At 34.9% G+C, this 21,579-nt stretch overlaps 1 protein-coding gene across 1 annotated transcript in view; it reads left to right on the forward strand.

The window, feature by feature from the left end:
- The window catches only part of DNAL1 (dynein axonemal light chain 1), a 38,526-nt gene that overhangs the window by 7,097 nt on the left and 9,850 nt on the right, over positions 1–21,579 (forward strand). The window contains exons 2-5 of the mRNA XM_004010777.4: positions 188–226; positions 4,563–4,672; positions 7,359–7,414; positions 15,921–15,976. Coding sequence (XP_004010826.1) covers positions 188–226; positions 4,563–4,672; positions 7,359–7,414; positions 15,921–15,976 — 261 coding nt within the window. The remainder of the gene's footprint in view (positions 1–187; positions 227–4,562; positions 4,673–7,358; positions 7,415–15,920; positions 15,977–21,579) is intronic.

Consider the following 21,579-nt stretch of genomic DNA (forward strand, 5'->3'; position numbering starts at 1 on the left):
CTTAATTTCTCTGAGAGGTATTTAAGTATTTCTTATTTTAGGAAATTAAAACATTCTCTTTTCATATAAAGTCTCAAAAAAAGAAATCTTTTTAACGGTCGATGCCAGGGCTAATGATTGTCGCATGAAAATTGAGCCAACAAATCACACCAATAAAGATAACCTTGTTTTTTCTTCTCTTTTTAAGGCGAAAGCAACAACAATCAAAGAAGCCCTAGCCAGATGGGTGAGTTTATGAGTTCTTACTTCCAGAAACCATATTAGGATAAGTTTTGGACAGTTATTTAAATCTGACCATTCAATACAAGGGATCTTTTGGTATTGAAAGTGTTTCATTATCTTGATGGTGTTAGTGGATACATGAGCCTACACAGGTGATAAAATTATATAGACCTCAATACACACATGCAAACATATTCACACTCACATGTACCAATGAGTATAAGTAAAATTGGAAAAATCTGATTAAAGTTAGTGGATTGTATCAATATCAATATCTTGGTTGTGATACTATAATTTTGAAAAATGTTACCATTAGGGGAAACTGGGCAAAGTGTATAAAGACTCTCTCTGTATTATTTCTTATAACTGCACATGACTCTTCAAATATCTCAATAAAAATTTCAGTTAAAAAGTCTGACCATTGGAAAATTTAAATCTGGAAAGGCTAATTTGTCTGTTACTGTGATAGCTGGAATCTCCATGTTCTTTTTCAACTTTATCGTTATTAAACCACATATCATTTTTAGGTGATAGAGTGATATGTGCTGTTGATGATCTAGGTTTTAGATAAATGATGATCTTAATCTCTTGGAGGTTAGAACAGAGACAGTCAATGTGAACAAATGAAAATCATGCATAGACAAATGAAAAAACCTCAAATAAAAATTCTAAAATGATACTCAACATGACTGATCGTCAGAGAAATGCATATCAAAACCCCAAAGAGATATCACCTTACACCTGTTAAAATGGCTGTCATCAAAAATATGAGAGAAAAGTGTTGGTGAGGAAATGGAGAAAAGGGAACCCTTTTGCACTTCGGTGGGAATGTAAGTTGGCATAGTGTTATGGTGGAGAGGTTAATATAAACACTGTGGAGATTCCTCAAAAATTAAAAGTAGAACTACCATAAAATCCAGGAGTCGCACTTCTGGATATATATCTGAAGGAAGTGAAATCACTATCTCAAAGAGTGATTATCCCCAGGTTCACTGCAGCATTATTCAGAATAGCCAAGACATGTAAACAACCTAAATGGCTATCAGTGGATGAATGGACAAAGAAAATGTGTATTTGTATACAATGGAATATTACTCAGCCATAAAAAGAAGAAAGTCCTGCCATTTGTGACAACATGGAAGGACCTTGAATGCATTATGCTAAATGATGTAGTCAGATAGGTAAAGACAATTTGAGGTTTTTTCATTTGTGATCTCACTTATATGTGAAATCTAAAAAAGCCAACTCATAGAAACAGATTATAATGGTGGTTACCAAAGTTGAGGAATGGAGGAAATGAGGAAAAGTTGGTCAAAGGGTAGAAGCTTCCAGTTATAAGATCAATAAGTTCTGGGAATCTGTATATAGCATAGTTAATGATACTGTATTATATACTCCAAAGTTGCTAAGAGAGTAATCTTAAATGTTCTCAACACATCGAAATTTATTGTATGAGGTGCTGGATGTGTTAACCTTATTCTGGTAATCATCTTGTAATATGTACATATATCAAAGTATCACATTGCATACCTTAAACATAAATAATGTTATATGTCAATTATATCTCAATAAATCTATAAAAAGTAGTGATAATTTTGTACTGTATAGAAATATTGAATCACTTTGTTGTACACCGGAAACTAACATAGCACTGTAAGTCAATTATGTTTCAACAAACAGACAAATTCGTAGAAAAAGACACTAGATTTGCAGTAACCAGAGGCAAGGGGTAGGGGTAAGGGAAATTGGATGAAGATGGTCAATAGATACAAGCTTCCAGTTACAAGATAAGTACGTACTAGAGATGCAGTGTACAAAATGATTAAATAATTAACATCAGTCCCATCGCGTCATGGCAAATAGATGAGGGAAAGTGGAAACAGTGACAGATTTTATTTTCTTGGGCTCCAAAATCACTTCAGATGGTGATTGTAACCTTGAAATTAAAAGACGCTTGCTCCTTGGAAGAAAAGCTATGACAAACCCAGACAGAGTATTAAAAAGTGGAGACATCACTTTGCCAACAAAGGTCCATATAGTCAAATCTATGGTTTTTACAGTAGTCATGTATGGATGTGAGAGTTGGACCATAAAGAAGGCTGAATACCAAAGAATTGTTGCTTTTGAATTGTGGTGCTGAAGAAGATGCTTGAGAATCCCTTGGACCGCAAGGAGATCAAACCAGTCAGTCCTATAGGAAATCAACCTTCCTATTCATTGGAAGGACTGATGCTGAAGCTGAAGCTCCAATACTTTGGCCACCTGATGTGAAGAGCTGACTCACTGGAAAAGACCCTGATGCTGGGAAAGATTGAGGGCAAGAGGAGAAGAGGGCGACACAGGATGAGATCGTTGGATGGCATCACTGATTCAATGGACATGAATTTGAGCAAACTCCAGGAGATGATGAAGGACAGGGAAGCCTGGCAAGCTGTAGTCCATGGGGTGGCAAAGAGTTGGACAGAACTTAGCAACTGAAGAACAACGACACAGCTGTATGTTATATACGAAAGTTAAGAGAGTTAAGTCCCAAGAGTTTTCATCACAGGGAGAAAAATTTTATTTCTTTTATTTTGTATCTGCTTGAGATGATGGATGTTCACTAAACTTACTGTGGTCATCATTTCATGATTATGTAAGTCAAATCAGTATGTTGTATGTCTTAAATTTATTCAGTGCTGTATATCAGTTATATTTGGAAAAACACACAAGATATGTTTTTTAAAAGCACATAGTAATGTTAGGAAATGGCATTGTAAAATGCATTAAATTTAAACAAATATTTTGAATATAAAATTCTATAAAGTTTGAATGGTTGTATTTCAGCATTATGGATAGAATTTCCAGAGAGTATAGAGATGGCTCCTCAATTTCTATCCCCAATGATAGCTTATTTGACTGTATTATCAGTTTTTTGTATAATAATGTATCTTTGCTTTTGTAGCTGGGCTTTAAATAAAAAGTCTTTCAAGAAACTTGGTGTCTATGGAAAACAGACAAAGTGGCTAGGATAATGAAATATTTGAATTCTTGTTTTTAGTGCTTATAAGTTTCTTTATACCCTAATTGCAATTTAAAAATTCCTTTTCTGTTTAGCTAGTGAAAAATCTGTTTTGTTTCATTAAAAAAGTATAGAGTAGGCTTAGTATTCAATACAGTTTCCTTGAAGCAGATTTTAGGATAACATAATAATATTTATATTAACAAGTGGTTAGTGACACTTGGTTTATAATAACAAGTAGTTGGCTATTTGGTTTGGTTTGTACATTTTATTTATAGATTATATTATGGCCATAAGTCTTTAAGATTATTTGAAGATATCATGCTCATTCTTACTCTCATTAACACAACATTTATTAAAGATGTCAGTCTCCCATCTCCTAACCTATGGCCCACAAAAAAATACCGAGTGGATGTGTATTAGATGTCTTTCAACTGATTATATATTTTCTATTATTGATGTGTTATGATTTGATTTTTTTTTAAAGCCTTTTTTGTGTCTTATATCACACTAGTTATAGAAAACATGAGTTTGAGCACGCTCCGGGAGATAGTGAAGAACAGGGAAGCCTGGAGTGCTGCAGTCCATGGGGTCACAAAGGGTTAGACACAACTTAGCGACTAAACAACAGCAATAGAAAACATAGGAAAGCCAAAAAAATGGCCCCTGAGCTGCAGTATCTTCTTGTTTTGTTGGAGAGATAGGACTAAGTACTGAGGTACTTAGGAAACATTATTAGGCAGCATATCCTGGTAATTAAAATTTAAATTGTATTAGGTACTGAAATTAAACTGTAACATAGAATGTAGTAGTAAATTATTGTAGAACAAATCAATTTGACCTTAGCTTTGTCATAAAGAGAATATCTTCCCAAATTCTTGGTATTTGGTAGTTGTAACTCAGACTGAATTGAATATAGGAACGGAAAGATAAGATGACAAAAACAGCTCGTCTTATAGATCTAAATCTGATACTTAAGTTTGTTTAGGGACAAGGAATCCTTCCCAGGAAAATGTTTTTTTGTGTGTGTTTTATTTTGTTTATTAATTGGTAGACTCTTAAAAGATTTTAAAAACTACAGAAATAAAAGTTATTTTCTTTCCTCTTTTCCGCTTGGCTGAGACCTGACAGGGAATTATCTGAATCAGCCATATAAAAGTTAGTTATCAGGTTCAGTAAGTAAGTGTTGTCAATAAGTATACTGTCAAGAATGTACAGAATTACTGAATTTTAATAGCTATTTTGAAATAAATATTGAAAAGCCTTGAGAAAATCTGGCCTTTTTAGTTCCACATTATAATCTGGGATTATTTTCTTCCACATTAACTTTTTATTATAGGAAGAGAAAACCAGCCAGAAGCCATCTGAAGCCAGAGAGATAAAGCTGTATGCCCAGATTCCCCCTATAGAGAAGATGGATGCATCCTTGTCCACGCTTTCTAATTGCGAGTAAGTGCTTCTCTTTTTTCATCCTTTCTAGTATTGCTGTTAAGTTTCCCTTCCTTTTCTAAATATACAGACTAAAAATATTTATTTATTTTCTTGGTTTTCGTTTCTCTTCCTCCCTCCCTTCCTTCTCCCTGTGATTCTCCCTTTGGCAAGGCCAAGTATTAAAGATTGTTGGTTTATAGGGTCGTTAATAGAGTAACCCTAAACTATCCTGTATCGCATTTTTGGGGGGATGGTTTTTTGTTTTGATCGTGCCGGGTCTTTGCTGCTGGCACGGACTCTTGGCTGCAACACAGAGGCTTCTCGAGTTTGGGTGTTCGGGCTTAGTTGCCCGGTGGTTCTTAGTTCCCCGACCAGGGATTGCACCCGTGTCCCCTGCATTAGAAGGTGAATTCTTTACACAAATTTCCTGTCTCTTAGGAGAAGCTAAATAACACCATAAAACTATTTCTGTCATAAACCTAGTAGTTTCTCTTGTAAAATTATCCATCAAAGTCAATACTATACTTACTCAGAAGCATAGAAGTAACTGCTTTTGAAAAATTTCTCAAATTATGAAAATACATTGTAAAACATCTAGAAAATATTAAAAACACAAAGAAAAGGAAATATCAACCAAAATTGTACCAGTTTTTGAGTACCAGGCTTAGCATTTTTAAAAATTTCATTTTATTACTATTATTATTGGTTGCTCCACACAGCATGTAAGATCTTAGTTCCCTCACCAGAGACTGAATCCATGCAATGGACGCATGAAGTCTTAACTACTGGACCACTAGGGAAGTCCTAGCATTCTCATGTAGAGCCTTCTAATTTTTTTTTTCTCATTGGCACTAAGTTATACTTACTTATAATCCTGTTTTCCCAAGACTTGAAGTATCAGATCTATGTTTATTATTTTAACTGACTTCCTGAATATTCTGCATACTTTTTAGCAGGGTTCTGTGACTAATTTGAGGCAATTATACCATGACACCTGTGTTATGTGTTATAACCATGACACCATGGTTATGCTCTTAAGCTGCAATGTCTTATCAGGGCTATAGAATGTTATAGAATCACTTGTTGTAGAATATTGGAAAATCCTATATTTTCCTAAGTGTGGTTCCCTGACTACCTACATAAGAACTTCCCTGTGCAGCAGATAAGCCCCACTTCAAATTTATAGAAAAAGAATCTACTGATGAAACTAGGTATCTGGATTTACAGTAAGCAATCTGAATGACTCTTAAGCACGTATTTGTGAACGCATGCATTAGACTAATGTCTATCTTTGGAATTAAAGGGAAAAGCAAACATAATTTAGTTGTTGTATGCAGCTTGTCCTTTGTGATGAGAACACAGTGTATTACATAAAAATCCACCTTAAATGTGTTTTTGGCTTCAAAATCATGATTTCAAAGAGCATTATTTCAAAGTGGTCAAATATCTTTTTATCAAACCTTGAGACGGTTCTATACCTCATACCAAAGTACCCTAGAAACTGCTTAAGAGTCATCCTGTTCATATTTTTGCTGACAATCTTTGGACAGGTTGCCTATACAACAACTACAGAATTATTCCCCAACTGTATTCCCGCTTTTCCACTCCATTTTTCACTTTCATTGGTAATTCTTGGGAGTGGGGAATGACTAGAAAATACACACATATGACCAATAATTTACAGTGTACAGTAATTGCTTTTACTGTTTTAAGCAAAAAAAAAAAAAAAAAAAGAATAATTCCTCTTCAAATCAAATCAGAAGGATAAGATCACATGTTCTAGGGTCAGTTTTGGGGGGTTTTAAATTTGGATATGCTACTTTCTGGCTGTGCAATAGTAGGCAAATTACTTAACATCTTTGTGTCTCAATTTCCTCATTTATAAAATATGATTACTAATATGTAGCTCTTAGGATCATTCTGATGGTTAAAATAGTTAATACATGTAAAGTATTTAGAAGAATACCAGGCACATATGAAGCATTCAATAAATTAGCTTTTATTATATCTTTGCATGAAGTTTACTAAGATATTAAACATTTTTGTCAAGAGAAGATTAATATTGTATAATTATGCTCCCTTTAAAATTTTGTTTTTATATGATTAAAGTGTATATAGGGAAAAATATAGAATATATATATAAACTGGTAAAAGTATTTATCTCTGGGGGAATGTCTAGGGTGGTTAGGATTACATTGACTTTTTGTAATATACATATCATGGACATTTTCCAAAGTTGTATGTATGGCCCGATCTTGTTTGTTTTAGTGGCAGCATAGTATTTTGTTATTTGTATTCCTCAGCTGATGGGTGTTTATAAATTTTTTTCCCATTTTTTTGCTATTATAATAATATAGTAAATAGTTTAATTCATATATATTTGGCATTAGTATTTCTATAGGATATGTTCCTATAAATGAATTACTGGGTCAAAGAAAATATGCATTAAAAAAATTTAATAGAAAACACCAAATTGTCCACAAAAAAGTTTTTTTAATTTTATACAGTGAATGTTTACTAACTTTTGTAATCAGGGAAACAGTATGACGATTTCAAAATAAAAGAATATGTGCCATGTCTGAGAGGGGAAAAAAGGATTCAATGTGAAAAGGAAATGTCTGAGAGAACTTGAAGAATAATTTCTATTATACTATTAACTTTCTTTCTTATTAATTCAAGTATTATTTTTTTTTTTCTCCTTTAGGAAGCTTTCACTGTCTACAAACTGTATTGAAAAAATTGCAAACCTGAATGGCTTAAGTAAGTGATCCATAGTAACAGATGGTTCTAGAATTTTTTTAGTTATTTGGAATAAACATTCCAGAGACACTGCATAATCCTAGAAGCTGGCACCTGTTTCAACCACAGTAATTGTCAGATGATAGAAAGAATGTATAAACTATGTGTCTTGTTTGACTATCCAAAGAAAATTAGAGATAACATGAAACCTGAATAGTTTAAGGACATTTTAAAGCTTGTAGAGTTAGAATTGAAATATCTGAACTAGAAAATCAATTTTTTTAATCTGTTTTTGTCCAGATTTCTCTTGTATTTCATACTTATTGTATCTAAAATTTTGTTTGTTTTTCCTATGCGCCTTATCTTTTTTAATGGCATTAACTCCTTCCCAGTTGTCAAGGTTCCTTATGCAAGTTGCCTCTGGGCTGCAAACATTTTGTGGCTTAAAGCTTCAGAAATTTATTCCCTCACAATTCTAGAGGCCAGAAGTCTGAAATCAGTTTCACTGGGCCAATATCAGTGTTTTAAGAGGGCCATGGTTTCTCTGGAGGCTTTAAGGGAGAATCTTTTCCTTGCCTGTTCTGGGTTCTAATGACTGCTGCATTCCTTGGCTTGTGACTGTGTCACTCCAGTCTCTGCCTCTGTGATCATATTTCCTCCTACTGTTTTGTCTCTGTCATATCTTTTTCTGTCACCCTCTTATAAGGACATACATGATTGCATTTAGGAAACACTTAGATAATCAAGGATATTTTCCCCATCTTAAGATTCCTAACTTACTCTTAGCTGCAAAATATTTTTTCCCATATATGGTAACATTCACATCCAGGGATTAAGATGTAGGTATCTTTTGGTGAGCCATCATTTGTCTTATAATATTTCCCCTTTATTTCCCTCAAGCCCTACGTCCAGGTTTATCACTGAGTCCTGTTAAATTTATTCTTTGAAAGAGCTCTCAAATAATTTCTTGTGTTTCCATTTCCAGGAGCTACAGCTTTAATTTAGACCCTCATCATTTCCCCCTTAGGTCATCTTTTTCAAACGTTTTTTACCACTTCCCACAATATGAAGTACAGTTGAATTAATAACTCAGTACATATGTTCATAGGGCTTCCCAGGTGGCTCAGTGATAAAGAATCCATCTGCCAATGCAGGAGATGTGACTTTAATCCCTGGGTTGAAAAGATCCACTGAAAGAGAAAATGGCAACCCCCTCCAGTATTGGTTGGAAAATCCCATGGACAGAGGAGCCTGACAGGCTACAGTCCATGGAGTAGCAAAGAGTCAGACACAACTTAGTGACTGTGCACGCACACACATGATTATACGTATCAAATATACACATACTCATATGAACTGGATTAAAATTTGTAAAACTGTATTTGCCCTTATAGCATAGGTTCCATTATTAAAAAATTTTAGTGTGATTTCATGGTTTTTTAAATGTTTGTCACAATCCACTAAGGTTTTTTCTGTTTGTTTTATTGGAGTATAGTTGATTCACAATGTTATGTTACTCTCAGGTGTACAGCAAAGTGATTCAGTTATACATGTGCATATAGTCATTCTTTTTTAGGTTCTTTTCTCATGTAGGTTATCACAGGATATTGAGTAGATTTTCCTGTTATTAATATATGGTAGGTCCTGGCAACTCACTCCAGTGTTCTTGCCTAGAGAACCCCAGGGACGAGGGAGCCTGGTGGGCTGCCATCTATGGGGTCGCACAGAGTCGGACGCGACTGAAGTGACTTAGCAGCAGCAGCAGCAGGTCCTTGCTGACAACCCATTAAGTTGATTTCACACGATCCATAGTGTGAAAAAACACTGCCTTACAACTTATGTGATAGCCACCCAATTGATCTCCTTATCTCCTATCTTTCTGCTCTTCAGTTGACCTTCAGCACTGACACCAGAGTTTTCTTTGTGAAAATATTGTTCTATTTATCATTCCTCCAGGCCACAGACCTTTAATGACTCCCCTTTGCCTAGTAAAGACCAAATGCCTTAAGGTTGCATTCAGAGTCATTTAAAAGCTTATAACATCCTCTTTATACCCAAATATGTCATTCTTTTTTATGACTTTGTACACTTGTTAATGAGGAACTAAGAAGCCTCTTGATGAAAGTGAAAGTGGAGAGTGAAAAATTGGCTTAAATCTCAACATTCAGAAAACTAAGATCATGGCATCTGGTCCTATCTCTTCATGGCAAATAGGTGGGGAAACAGTGGAAACAGTGGCAGACTTTATTTTGGGGGGCTCCAGAATCACTGCAGATGGTGATTGCAGGCATGAAGTTAAAAGACGCTTACTCCTTGGAAGAAAAGTTATGAACAACCTAGACAGCATATTCAAAAGCAGAGACATTACTTTGCCGACTAAGGTCCATCTAGTCAAGGCTATGGTTTTTCCAGTGGTCATGTATGGATGTGAGAGTTGGACTGTGAAGAAAGCTGAGCACTGAAGAATTGATGGTTTTGAACTATGGTGTTGGAGAAGACTCTTGAGAGTCCCTTGGACTGCAAGGAGTTCCAACCAGTCCATTCTAAAGGAGATCAGTCCTGTGTGTTCTTTGGAAGGACTGATGCTAAAGCCGAAACTCCAATACTTTGGCCACCTCTTGCAAAGAGTTGACTCATTGGAAAAGACTGATGCTGGGAAGGATTGGGGGCAGGAGGAGAAGGGGACGACAGAGGATGAGATGGCTGGATGGCATCACCAACTCAATGGACACGAGTTTGGGTAAACTCTGGGAGTTGGTGATGGACAGGGAAGCCTGGCATGCTGCAATTCATGGGGTCACAAAGAGTAGGACACAACTGAGCAACTGAACTGAACTGAACTGAACACTTGTTAATGCAGTGGTTTTCATTGAGAACAGCCCCTTCCTGTAACAGGAAAACCCTACAAGAAACAAAATTAACATTAAGAATGCAACGTTTAAATGTTATTTAGAGGAAGATCTCTAAAGACTGCTCTGATTTCCATCATCATAATTACTCTTTCTTGGAAACACTTATAACAGTATACCTTGGATTATAATCCAGAAAGTGAAGAGGAACTGAAGAGCCTCTTGATGAAGGTGAAAGAGGAGAGTGAAAAAGCTGGCTTGAAACTCAGCATTCAAAAAACAAAGATCATGGCATCTGGTCCTATCACTTCATGTCAAACAGATGGGGTAAATGTGGAAACAGTGTCAGATTTCATTTTCTTGGGCTCCAGTATCAATGTGGACAGTGACTGCAGCCATGAAATTAAAAGACACTTGCTCCTTGAAAAAAAGCTATGACAAACCCAGACAGTGTATTAAAAAGCAGACACATCACTTTGCCGACAAAGATCAATATAGTCAAAGCTATGATTTTTGCAGGAGTCATGTATGGATGTGAGAGTTGAACCATAAAGAAGACTGAGTGCCAAAGAATTGATGCTTTCTAACTGTGGTGTTGGAGAAGACTCTTGAGAATCCCTTGGACTGCAAGGAGATCAAACCAGTCAGTCCTAAAGGAAATCAAGCCTGAATATTCATTGGAAGGACTGGTGCTGAAGCTGAAGCTCCAGTACTTTGGCCACCTAATGCATAGAACTGACTCATTGGAAAAGACCCTGATGCTGGGAAGGATTGAGGACAGAAGGAGAAGGGGTTGACAGAGGATGAGATGGTTGGATGCCATCACAACTCAATGGACATGAGCAGACTCAGGGAGATAGTAAAGGACAGGAAAGCCTTGCATGCGACAGTTCGTGGGCCTCAAAGAGTCAGACACAACTTAACAACTGAACAACAGCTTCATATATTTATTTTGAATATTAAATGAGTCAGTGTGTATAAAGTGCTTAGAATAGTGCCTGGTGCATATAAATGCTCAGGAAATAGTAGCTGTTATTATAGTTAGGAATATGTTCTGTCTCTTTAGATAATGAGCCCCTTAGGGCAAGCACCATATTTTATTAATCTTTTAATCTTCTATTCCTAATCTCCGTTTCCCCCTGCCCCTGCCTAATACCTTACTCAAAGTTGCATTCAGTATTTATATAGTGCTGGAGAGGAAGTGTTTACTATTAGAGTTGTATTTAAAATGATTCAGTCTATTTCAGTTTTCACTGACTCGTTAAACAATTTGAGATATTTCATTTTCTTCTCTTTTGGTTTCTTTGTCATTGAAATAACTTGCTTACATGAGGCTAAATTCACAACATTTATCAGTATGAACAACATGCATTTCTTTTGTAAAAACATGACTATGACATATGAAATTGGGTAAACTTCTATAAAGGGCTGGTAACTCGTGTTCTCTTTAATCACTTCGTAGTGACTCTCAGGAAAATCACGTTAAAAAGAGTTCTAGAAATTCAGTGGGAAAGAGTACCTTGATCAATTAGTGACATCTAATGTAGACATGGAAAGAGAGAGGATAGGCATTTGTATCATGTATTTGCTATACTAGACACATCTCATTTTAGTTCTGCTTGTAACAAATGGTATTTCTGCAGTCTACAGAGGAAGCAAAATGAAGCCAACTGATCCATATAAAATACTGAATATATGACTCTAGCTTGCCTCCTACACCTTTCCTTTCATGAGCACTGTGTCTTACCTACTATGCTAATATGAGAAGATCTGAAATAAACAAGTATTGCTATTTAACAGGGGGATTTTAAGGCAGATTAACCCTAACAGCTGTGACGAGAAAAAAGTATGATATGAGTATGTTCAAACTGTGGCTAAAAAGCTGTACAAAATAAATAATACTCTCATTTAAAGATTAAAAAGTAAATATTATTGTTAAAACAGTATACTCCTTCAGTTTACTAAATAAACATAACTTTATGATAATGTTTTGATTTTCCTCAAGACCTAAAAAGTGTTTTCCATATAGTGGTGTTTTACTTATGCAGCATATTAAAATATGGAAAATATGTAATTGTGTAATGTTAGAACAGTTAATCTATTAACTTTGATATCATAATTTATCTCCCTGGATAGCAATAAATAATATCCTTTTAGCCCTCTCATTGCCATTTCATGTACATTTTTTAAAGAGTTGTATATATTAAGCTAGATATTATCTTTGAAAGATCTGCATGTATCTGTTACCTCTGATCTGAGGTCATTTCTCAGTTCTTATCTTAGTTGACCTAAAGTGCATCTTGACATGATGATTTCTTTTTCTTTGCAGCAATTTCTTTATTGGGTTTCTAGGATACTGTACCCTTTCGATTTCCTCCTGCCTTTCTGGCTGTTTCCTCCCAGTCTCATGTCCTCAAATTTTTTAATGTTGGGGTATCCCTGGCCTCAGTTCTTGGATCTTTTTTCTGTCTTTACCTACTCCACATTCTCATCCAGTTCATGGCTTTACCATCTGTATGCTGATGGTTCCCATATTTATAGCTCAAGTCCATGTATCTCCTCTGAACTCCAGACTTACACATTCAGTTGCCCGACATTTCCATTGAATGTCTACTGGACATTTCACACTAAACAGGTTCAAAACTGAGTCCTGCTATCCTTCCTCAGCCTTTGTTAACCCAGCTTCTTGTGTGTCTGTATCAGGCAGTGACAACTGCATTCTTCTAGCTGCTCAGGCCAAATTCCTTGGTAATTTCGTGCCTCTTCTGTCATATCCTCTATAAGGCCTTTTTTTTTTTTTTCTAATTTCATCTCCTATTGCTCTCCTCTGATTCTCTCAGCTAGGTTGTGTTTTGTGAATATTTCTGCTATGGCCCTGCTTTGAGGCCTTTGCAGCTAAAGTTCCCTCCGCATGTTTTTCCTCCAGATAGCCTCATGTCTAGCTGCTTCACTTCCTCTGAATCTTTACTTCGAAGTCACCTTCTATCTTAACATGTTGGATGCTTCTACCCCCTGCTGTTTCATTCTTTTTGCCTACTTTTCTTTATGCTTTACACTTGTCATTATCTAACACACTTAATTGTTTTGCTTACTGTCTGCCAGAAATTAGCTCCATGACAGCAGGAATTTAAATCTGTGCTATTCACTATTATATTGCAAGCACTTATAGGTATGCCTGGCACATAGTAGATGCTCAATAATTATGTATTGAATGAATAACTTTTTGAATAAGGTTTTTATTCTGCATTAAATAGAAAAAGATAGTGTTTTCCATATTAAGCTTTAAAGAATAATTGATTATGTGATTTTCTTATACATTTAATTTCTACATATTTATAAGTATATTAGTTTGCTAGGGCTGCCATAACAAATCCCACAGACTGGATGACTTACACAATAGAAATTTATTTTCTCGTAGTTGTACAGGTTAGAAGTCCAAAATCAAGGTGTAGGTACAATTGATTTCTTCTGAAGCCTCTCTCCTTGGCTTGTGTATAGCCATCCCTTTGTCTTTGTTTCTGTGTTCTAATCTCCTCTTTTATAAGGGCACCAGTCATATTGGATTTTACCTAAAATGTCATCTTACTTTAATTGCCTCTTTAAAGGTTCTGTCAACAAACAGAGTCACATTCTGAGGTACTGGGGCTTAGGACCTCAACATATGGATTTGTAGGGGACAATTCAGCCTATAACATGGGGTTTTATTTCAACTATTTTACAAGAATTAGATTGCTTTTAAAATATTAATACCTTGTTCTGAAAACTAAATGTTTCTCATAATTTGAAAATTTTATTAAATTAAATAAATTGAAACCAAAGCTTGTATAACTATAAATGCCTGATACCTATACACACATACATCATTTATTGTGTACTTACTATGGATTAGGTATTATGCTGAATATTTTAGACAATTATCTCATTTAGTCCTTATATTCCTATAAGATAGAGCCTATACTTCCTCATTTTACATAAAAGAAAACTGAGATTCTGAGAGCTTTGGTTACTTCCTTGGAGAGCTTGGATTGGATTTTGTTCTTAACTATCGAATTATGGATGTTATAGAACAGTGTTGTCCAATAAAATTCTCTGTATTGTCCCAATATAGCTCCAACTAGCCATTTATAGCTATTAAGCTCTTGAAATGTGGTTAATATGACTGAGAAACTGAATTTATATATAATTTTAATTAAATTAATGCAGTCCTATGACTTTATGGCAAATAGATGGGTAAAAAGTAGATAGAGTGTCAGATTTCATCTTCTTGGGCTCCAAAAGCAATGTAGATGGTGGATGCAGTCATGAAATTAAAAGACACTTGTTTTGGGGAAGAAAAGCTATGACAAACCTAGACAGTGTATCAGAAAGCAGAGACATCACTTTGCTGACAAAGAGCCATATAGTCAAAGCCATGGTTTTTACAGTAGTCATGTATGGATGTGAGAGTTGGACCATAAAGAAGGCTGAGCACCAAAAAATTGATGCTTTTGAACTGTGGTGCTGGAGAAGACTCTTGAGAGTCACTTGGACAGCAAGGAGATCAAACCAGTCAATCCTAAAGGAAATCAACCCTGAATATTCATTGGAAGGACTAATGCTGAGGCTGAAGCTCCAATACTTTGACTACCTGATGCAAAGAGCCGACTCATCGGAAAAGACCCTGATTCTGGGAACGATTGAGGGCAAAAGAAGAGAGCGACACAGGATGAGATGGTTGGATGGCATCACTGACTCAATGGACATGAGTTTGAGCAAACTCAGGGAGATAGTGAAGGACAGGGAAGCCTGGAGTGCTGCAGTTCATGGGGTTGCAAAGAGTCAGACTCGACTTAGCGACTAAATAACAATGTGGTTAGTAACTACCATATTGGATAGCAAAGTTATAAAAGTTTAAGTTGTGAAAATTAAATGTATAACTTATGCATAAGTAATCACAGTAGATTTTTAGGACAGAAGTGAGATTGCATGTTTTACTAGAAATCTTTTAATTTTGAAAAATAATATGTGTACATGGTGTTATGCAAATAAGTTCAGAAGAAGCTAAATTAAAAATACCTTCCTCTGCCCATAGACTGACTCTCAGTTCCTCCCCCAAACCAACCACTGTTTCTACTTTTTTTCTTCCAGAAATAACCTTATAGATAGACAAAAGAAACATCCTTTTAAAAAACACAAATAGACTTCTTTTTAAACCAAATTACAATCTAATTATTCTAAAAAATAAAACAAAAGATTTTTAAAATGCTAATTTACTTGATTTCGCTTCTTATCTTTTGTGGAGTGAGGTGGGGATTATACATGAGAATGTTTCTATTTTCTAGTATAAGTCCTCATACTATAAGAGATTTGAAATATATATGCTCCCAAATTTAAAGTTCAAATCTTCTTTACTCTTATTTTATCTGTGTAATATTTCTTACTAGCCTGTAATTTAAAACCATGCATTTCAAATAGCTAAACATTTAAAATTTAATATTGATGTGATGTGCAGTTGTAGAGTTTACCTTAGTGATGGGTCAATGTTATTTCCTACTTGATTACCACTTTTTATTAGTACAGCCTTTCTTATTATATAAGAATATTTACTATATAAATGTATTAAAGCTTTATTATATTAGATTTATAACAATTGTGTGATATGATTCTAATAAAGCAAAATTGCTTTCTTTCCTCTACAGAAAACTTAAGAATATTGTCTTTAGGAAGAAACAACATAAAGAACTTAAATGGACTGGTAGGTTGTTATTTACTACTTAAAGAAGCATACACTCTTTTTCTTGAGTATATAAGTAATACTTGTCTGTTGCAGAAACTTTTCAAAATAGAAAAGCAAATATAAAAAGTACCTATATAAAAAAATACCTATATAAAGAAGACGTGGCACATGTATGCAATGAAATAATATTCAGCTGTAAAAAAGAACGAATTTGAGCCAGTTCTAGTGAGGTGGATGAGCCTGGAGCCTGTTATATAGAGTGAAGTAAGTCAGAGAAAACCAAATTTAGAATATTAATATATATATGGAATCTAGAAAATGGTATTAATGAACCTATTTGCAGGGAAGGAATGGAGATGCAGATGTAGGGAATGGACTTGTAGACACAGTGAGAGAAAGAGAGTGAGATGAATGGAGAAAGTAGCATCAGCATATATACACTGTCATGTGTAAAATGTGTAGCTGATAAGAAGTTGCTGTATAACACAGGGAGCCCAGCCTGGTGCTCTGTGATGACCTCAAGGGGTGGGATGGGGAAAGGGGAGGGAGGCTCAATAGGGGAGGGATATATGTATAATTATGGCTGATTTGCATTGCTGTGTGGCAGAAACCAACAGAACATTGTAAAAATTTTAAAAAAAGGAAAGAAAAATTACTCTTTGTAAACAGGGGTATTCAGAGGTGAATCGAAGAGTTCTGTGCTGTTCACTTTCAGCGAACAACAGACTTCATCTATTCAGTCTTTAAAAGGAAGCATCACCCAGCAAGCTAACTTCCAAACAACAGCTTTGAAACTGCTCCCATTTGCAAGCACTGAGATTATTGACAGTAAAACAGAAATCCTGTGGGCTGGTTTAAAAAAAAAAGTACCCATAAACCACTGCTAACATTTTGATTGACATCTTTCTTGCCTTTTTTTTCTTTGCTTTGGTGAGAATGTAGAAAGTGAAATCATACTATACATTTTGTTTTCCATCTCTCTTTTTTTTTTTTTACTTATGTCATTCATTCATTCAGCAAATCCATACAGTATATTTCCTGAATGCCTTTTAGCCAGGTACTGTTCTAAGCACTAGAGATACAGCAGAATATAAAACAAAGCCCTTGTTCTCATTGAACTTACATTGTAGTGGAGGGAGACAGACTAGAAAATAATATATAATAATATATCAAGTGGTGGTGAATGCAGTGAAGAAAAACAGGGCATATAAGAGAACGTGGATTGATGGGAAGTCCTCTCTGAAAGTGAGAATGTAGGCTTATAGAGCTGACCGAGGGACCAGCACTCCGGACTGGAGAGGGAGAGCCAGTGCAGGTGTCCTGAAACTGAAGCTGCTTGGTTACTTGAGTGAGAGCAAAAACATTTAATGAGGAACTGCTCTCATTGAGGCTGACGCAGCTAAGAACCCGCACTCATAGGACATGAAACGATTTTAGATTTTTTTCTCAAGTGGCTTGCAAAGCCATTGGAGGTTTTTGATCAGAGGATAGTACTTAAGTCTTTAAAATAATTTGCAACCATATTCTTTTTTAATGACAGCATAATATTCTATTTTATTGATATACCATAATTTATTTAAATAAGTTACTCATTATTCATAATCAATGCTATTATGAGCCTCCTTTTAGTTATATTATTGCATACCTCTATGAATAATTCCTTGGATAAATTCCTTGAAATGGAATTGCAGGGTCAAAAGGTATGAATTTCTTTTAAGGCCTTTGTGACATATTATCAAGTTACACTTTGGAAAGGCTGTACCAATTTATACCACCACCAGTAATGTAAGAGGGTTCCCATTTCCCCTTACCAAACATGGGTTTGTTAAAATTTTTGACAGTGTATTTTATTTGCATATTTATTGGCCATCTCAGTTTCCTTGCAAAGAGGTTGAAATGAAAGAATATTGTAAAACTAGGCAAATTCAGAAAAGATGAAGTTAATTTCTTTTTCTTGTGTATGTTCCCCCAAAGACAGTAATTTTTTTAAGTGCATATTGTTAAATACTTCATAAAAACTCTGAAATATTTTGTAACTCTGGTCTCCTGTTCCCCCACCTCACCTCAGTAAGTCTAGCTTGTGCTTCATCAGAGTCATTGAGGTTGAAACTGTTTTGCTTCTGAAACTGGTAAACTACAGAATAGTAACTGCCCATGACCAGACAGGCTACAATGGCCACCACCATTCCACCCCTTTATAGAAACAGCCAAAACAGCTGAATAGCAATCAGTGTTCAGAGGAGCAGTTTTAGAATTATCTTGAATTATTTGGTAATATCCCCATATCTGCATGTCTGCGTACCCACATAAATTCATAAAATGTTGGAAATTCTTAGGGATTACATTCTGAAGTTAATAAAAGGAAGTTTTTTCCCCAACACAATAGCCAGTAGATGAATTGTTTGCTTTCTAGCTAGATATAATTAATAAAATCCTAATGATATATAAATTATTTTTATATTCTAAATGATTGGTAAATTTAAATACATTTTGCTTTCTCTTCATTCTATGAGCTTTAGATGGTAAAATGTCATATATAGGGGGACATTATTCATAATGGGCAAAGTATTAAATTGTAGTACAAAATTTCAGAATTTATTATACTTCAGGCTAAACATTACTTTGAATTTTCTATAAAGGAAGAATTTTCAAATAAATACACCCCCAAATTTTTAGGACCAATATGATAGATGCTGGATTGTCCCCCCAGGTATTTACTGAACACTAACTAGATTCTTAAATATTGATATGGTGTATAAGTTCTCCCATGAAATGTAATATATACCTAGAAACCAATAAGAAATGGTAAATATAGGATTAAAGGCATGAATGGAGATATTATCTAGCTGAACCATCGCTTAGATCTCTTACTTTCTATAAACTGCTATCAGTAACCCCCAACAGTTGCTCTTTTCCCCCCTCAGTTTGTGTGTGTGTGTGTGTACATATACCAAAAATAACATTTAATCCATCTAAAAGCTTTCTACTTATGCACAGACTGAAGAAAAATAAGTCTGCATATGGGTACAGATGCTGGACTTCAGACAGCTTTACATACTAACTGGTTTATTCATCTAGACACATTAGCCTCATAGCATGATTTGAATAGCTGCCTCAGTAACTTACAAATAACTACTCTAGTATATGAAACATGGAATGTTAAATTGAAGGAAGGGAGTCTATATAAAACTACTTAGGAGAACTATTTGTTGTTGGATTTCCACATTACTGGCTCCTTAACTTTCACACTTCAGTTCAGATGTCACTTCCTCAGAAGAGACCCAACTATCCTATCCTAAAACAGAACTCTGGTCAACAACTCTTACCATTCTTAATTTTTCCTGTTTTTCTTATTTGTTTATTCTCTTTCCCTCTCTCTGTCTCTCCCTCTCTTTCTCTCTGTGTCACAGACAAATGCTGATAAGTGTATCAGTTTTGTTCATCAGCATCTACACTGGTGCTTGATACGTGTAGTAGGCACTCTGTAAATATTTATAGTGACTCCAAATATTTTATTGCTACTTATAAAAACTATTAGGTTAAATTTTAAATTCTAAGAGTAGTGCATGTAATTGTAAAAAACAAATCAAGCGACTCATAAATAAATGAAATACACAGTGAAAGTCTTTCCTCTTTCTACATTAGCTCCATGAATAACAGAAATAATATTTGTATAAATTTATTTCTGTGTAGAAACAGACATCTGCGTATGTGTATGTGCATGCAAGTGTGTATGTATGTTATATTTGTACTGATAATATATTGTGCATATTTTTCCTGGTTTTTTAAATCAGGACTATCCTTCCATGTAAAAACAGGCAGATTTAATGCATTCTTTTCCATAGCTGGTTGTTTTCTACTTTATCAGTATATACGTCAATGTGTTTAACTGTTCCGATACAACTGAGCATGTAGAATATTTCCATGTATTTTATTGAGGAAGGGGTGTCTTTCTCTCTCTCTCTCTCTTTTTTTGCTATTACATATCATACTGTAGTGAATATCTTTTTACATATATCCTTTAGCAATTGTTTGAATATTTACATAGGCTAGATTCCTAAAAATAGAAAAGCTGAGTTTATTTTTGTGCATTTAAATTTTGAAAAGTACCTCAGATTGCTCCCATGGTGCTTATGCCAGCCTCCGCTTCCATCAGTGGTATAAAAATGAGGATTACCCCCTCTACCCTCAATATCCCTGAGTATTATCCATATTTTTAGTATCTGTCAATATGTTAGAAACAATATGTTGTTTTAATCTGTGTGATTTTGAACATCTTTTTATATATTTATTTGTTAGCTATGTTTCCTCTTTTGGAAATTGACCTAACATATTTTTTATCCAGTTTCTGCTTTTATCTTTCTCTTCTTAAATTCTAGGCACTCTTCAATATTCCTAATAATTATCCAGTATTGATAATTATGTAGCAGACTCTTTACATGCATTATCTCAGTTGAAACTCATAAGTAGATAATATCCTCATTTTAAGATAAAAAATCCTCAATCTTCATTTTCAGATAAGAAACTGAGGCTCAGATAGTTATGTAAAGTGTCCAAGTATAGTGAACAGGCACTATTAAACCCTGTTGCCGAGATAAGTAGTCATCAATAGTTATCGCAGTCTTCAATGTGTATTTACTTTGTCCCAACTGTTCTATATCAGTAAAAGAGTAAATTCAGCAAATTGGCTATTTGGAGAATTGATCAAGTTGGCTATGTGAAAACTGACCAAGAGTCCTCACCTGCACATGTAAAATGACACTAAATAAGTGGAAGAACCCTAGAATTGAGCCTAAATTTTCTAATTAGTATTTAATCACTATTTTTTTCTGCTGCCTCACACATTCTAAACTGGAGATATGAGATGGATGGGGACGCAGTACAGTGAAAATGTATGTAACAAAGTTTAAATAATCTCAAGACTGATGCTATATATTATATACTAATTCCTTTGAGAGAAGGTATCAGAATTTACCTGAGGGAGGCTGGTTAAATGACAGAGTTCTAATATAAACTAATTTAGTTCTAATAACATGCTGGAGTGGACTGATTTAAAAGTTTTACTTTGAAAACTGTTGTTTCTTCTACTTAGAAAGTTGAAATTAAGATAAACTGTGGGCCTTGGGATGACACACAGAACTAACTCAGGCCACTCCATTCTCAGCTTTTCCCCTTGGTTCCATTTGTATGGAAAATGCATTAATGATCTTTATCCAGAGTACATTTATTCTCTTATAGTCTTTGAAGTGAAGTACCAGAACATAGACCTGGGCCCTACATTCTAGACATTACCATGCAGATGTAGGTAAATTCTTTTGGGTTAAGAGGGGATTGAGGGAGTACCCTGGCAGTCCAATGGTTAAGACTCCACTCTGTCACTGCAGAGTGCACAGGTTCTGTCCCTGGTTAGGAAAGTAAGATCTTGCATGCTTGGCCAAAAGGAAAAAAAAAAAGAGGACCTTGAACGTTGAGCTGATTCTGCCTAGTAATTTTTGTTTTTTAAGGAACAAATGATCATTACATTTTGTCTTTTGTATATGAAAGAAAAGGTTTTGTGCTACCATCGATTGTATCTAGCATTTAAGAGTCAGTATGATATAATCTTTATATTGTAATGATGG

This window comes from Ovis aries, chromosome 7, assembly GCF_016772045.2.
Source record: "Ovis aries strain OAR_USU_Benz2616 breed Rambouillet chromosome 7, ARS-UI_Ramb_v3.0, whole genome shotgun sequence".
In the NCBI taxonomy this organism is placed as follows: Eukaryota; Metazoa; Chordata; class Mammalia; order Artiodactyla; family Bovidae; genus Ovis; species Ovis aries.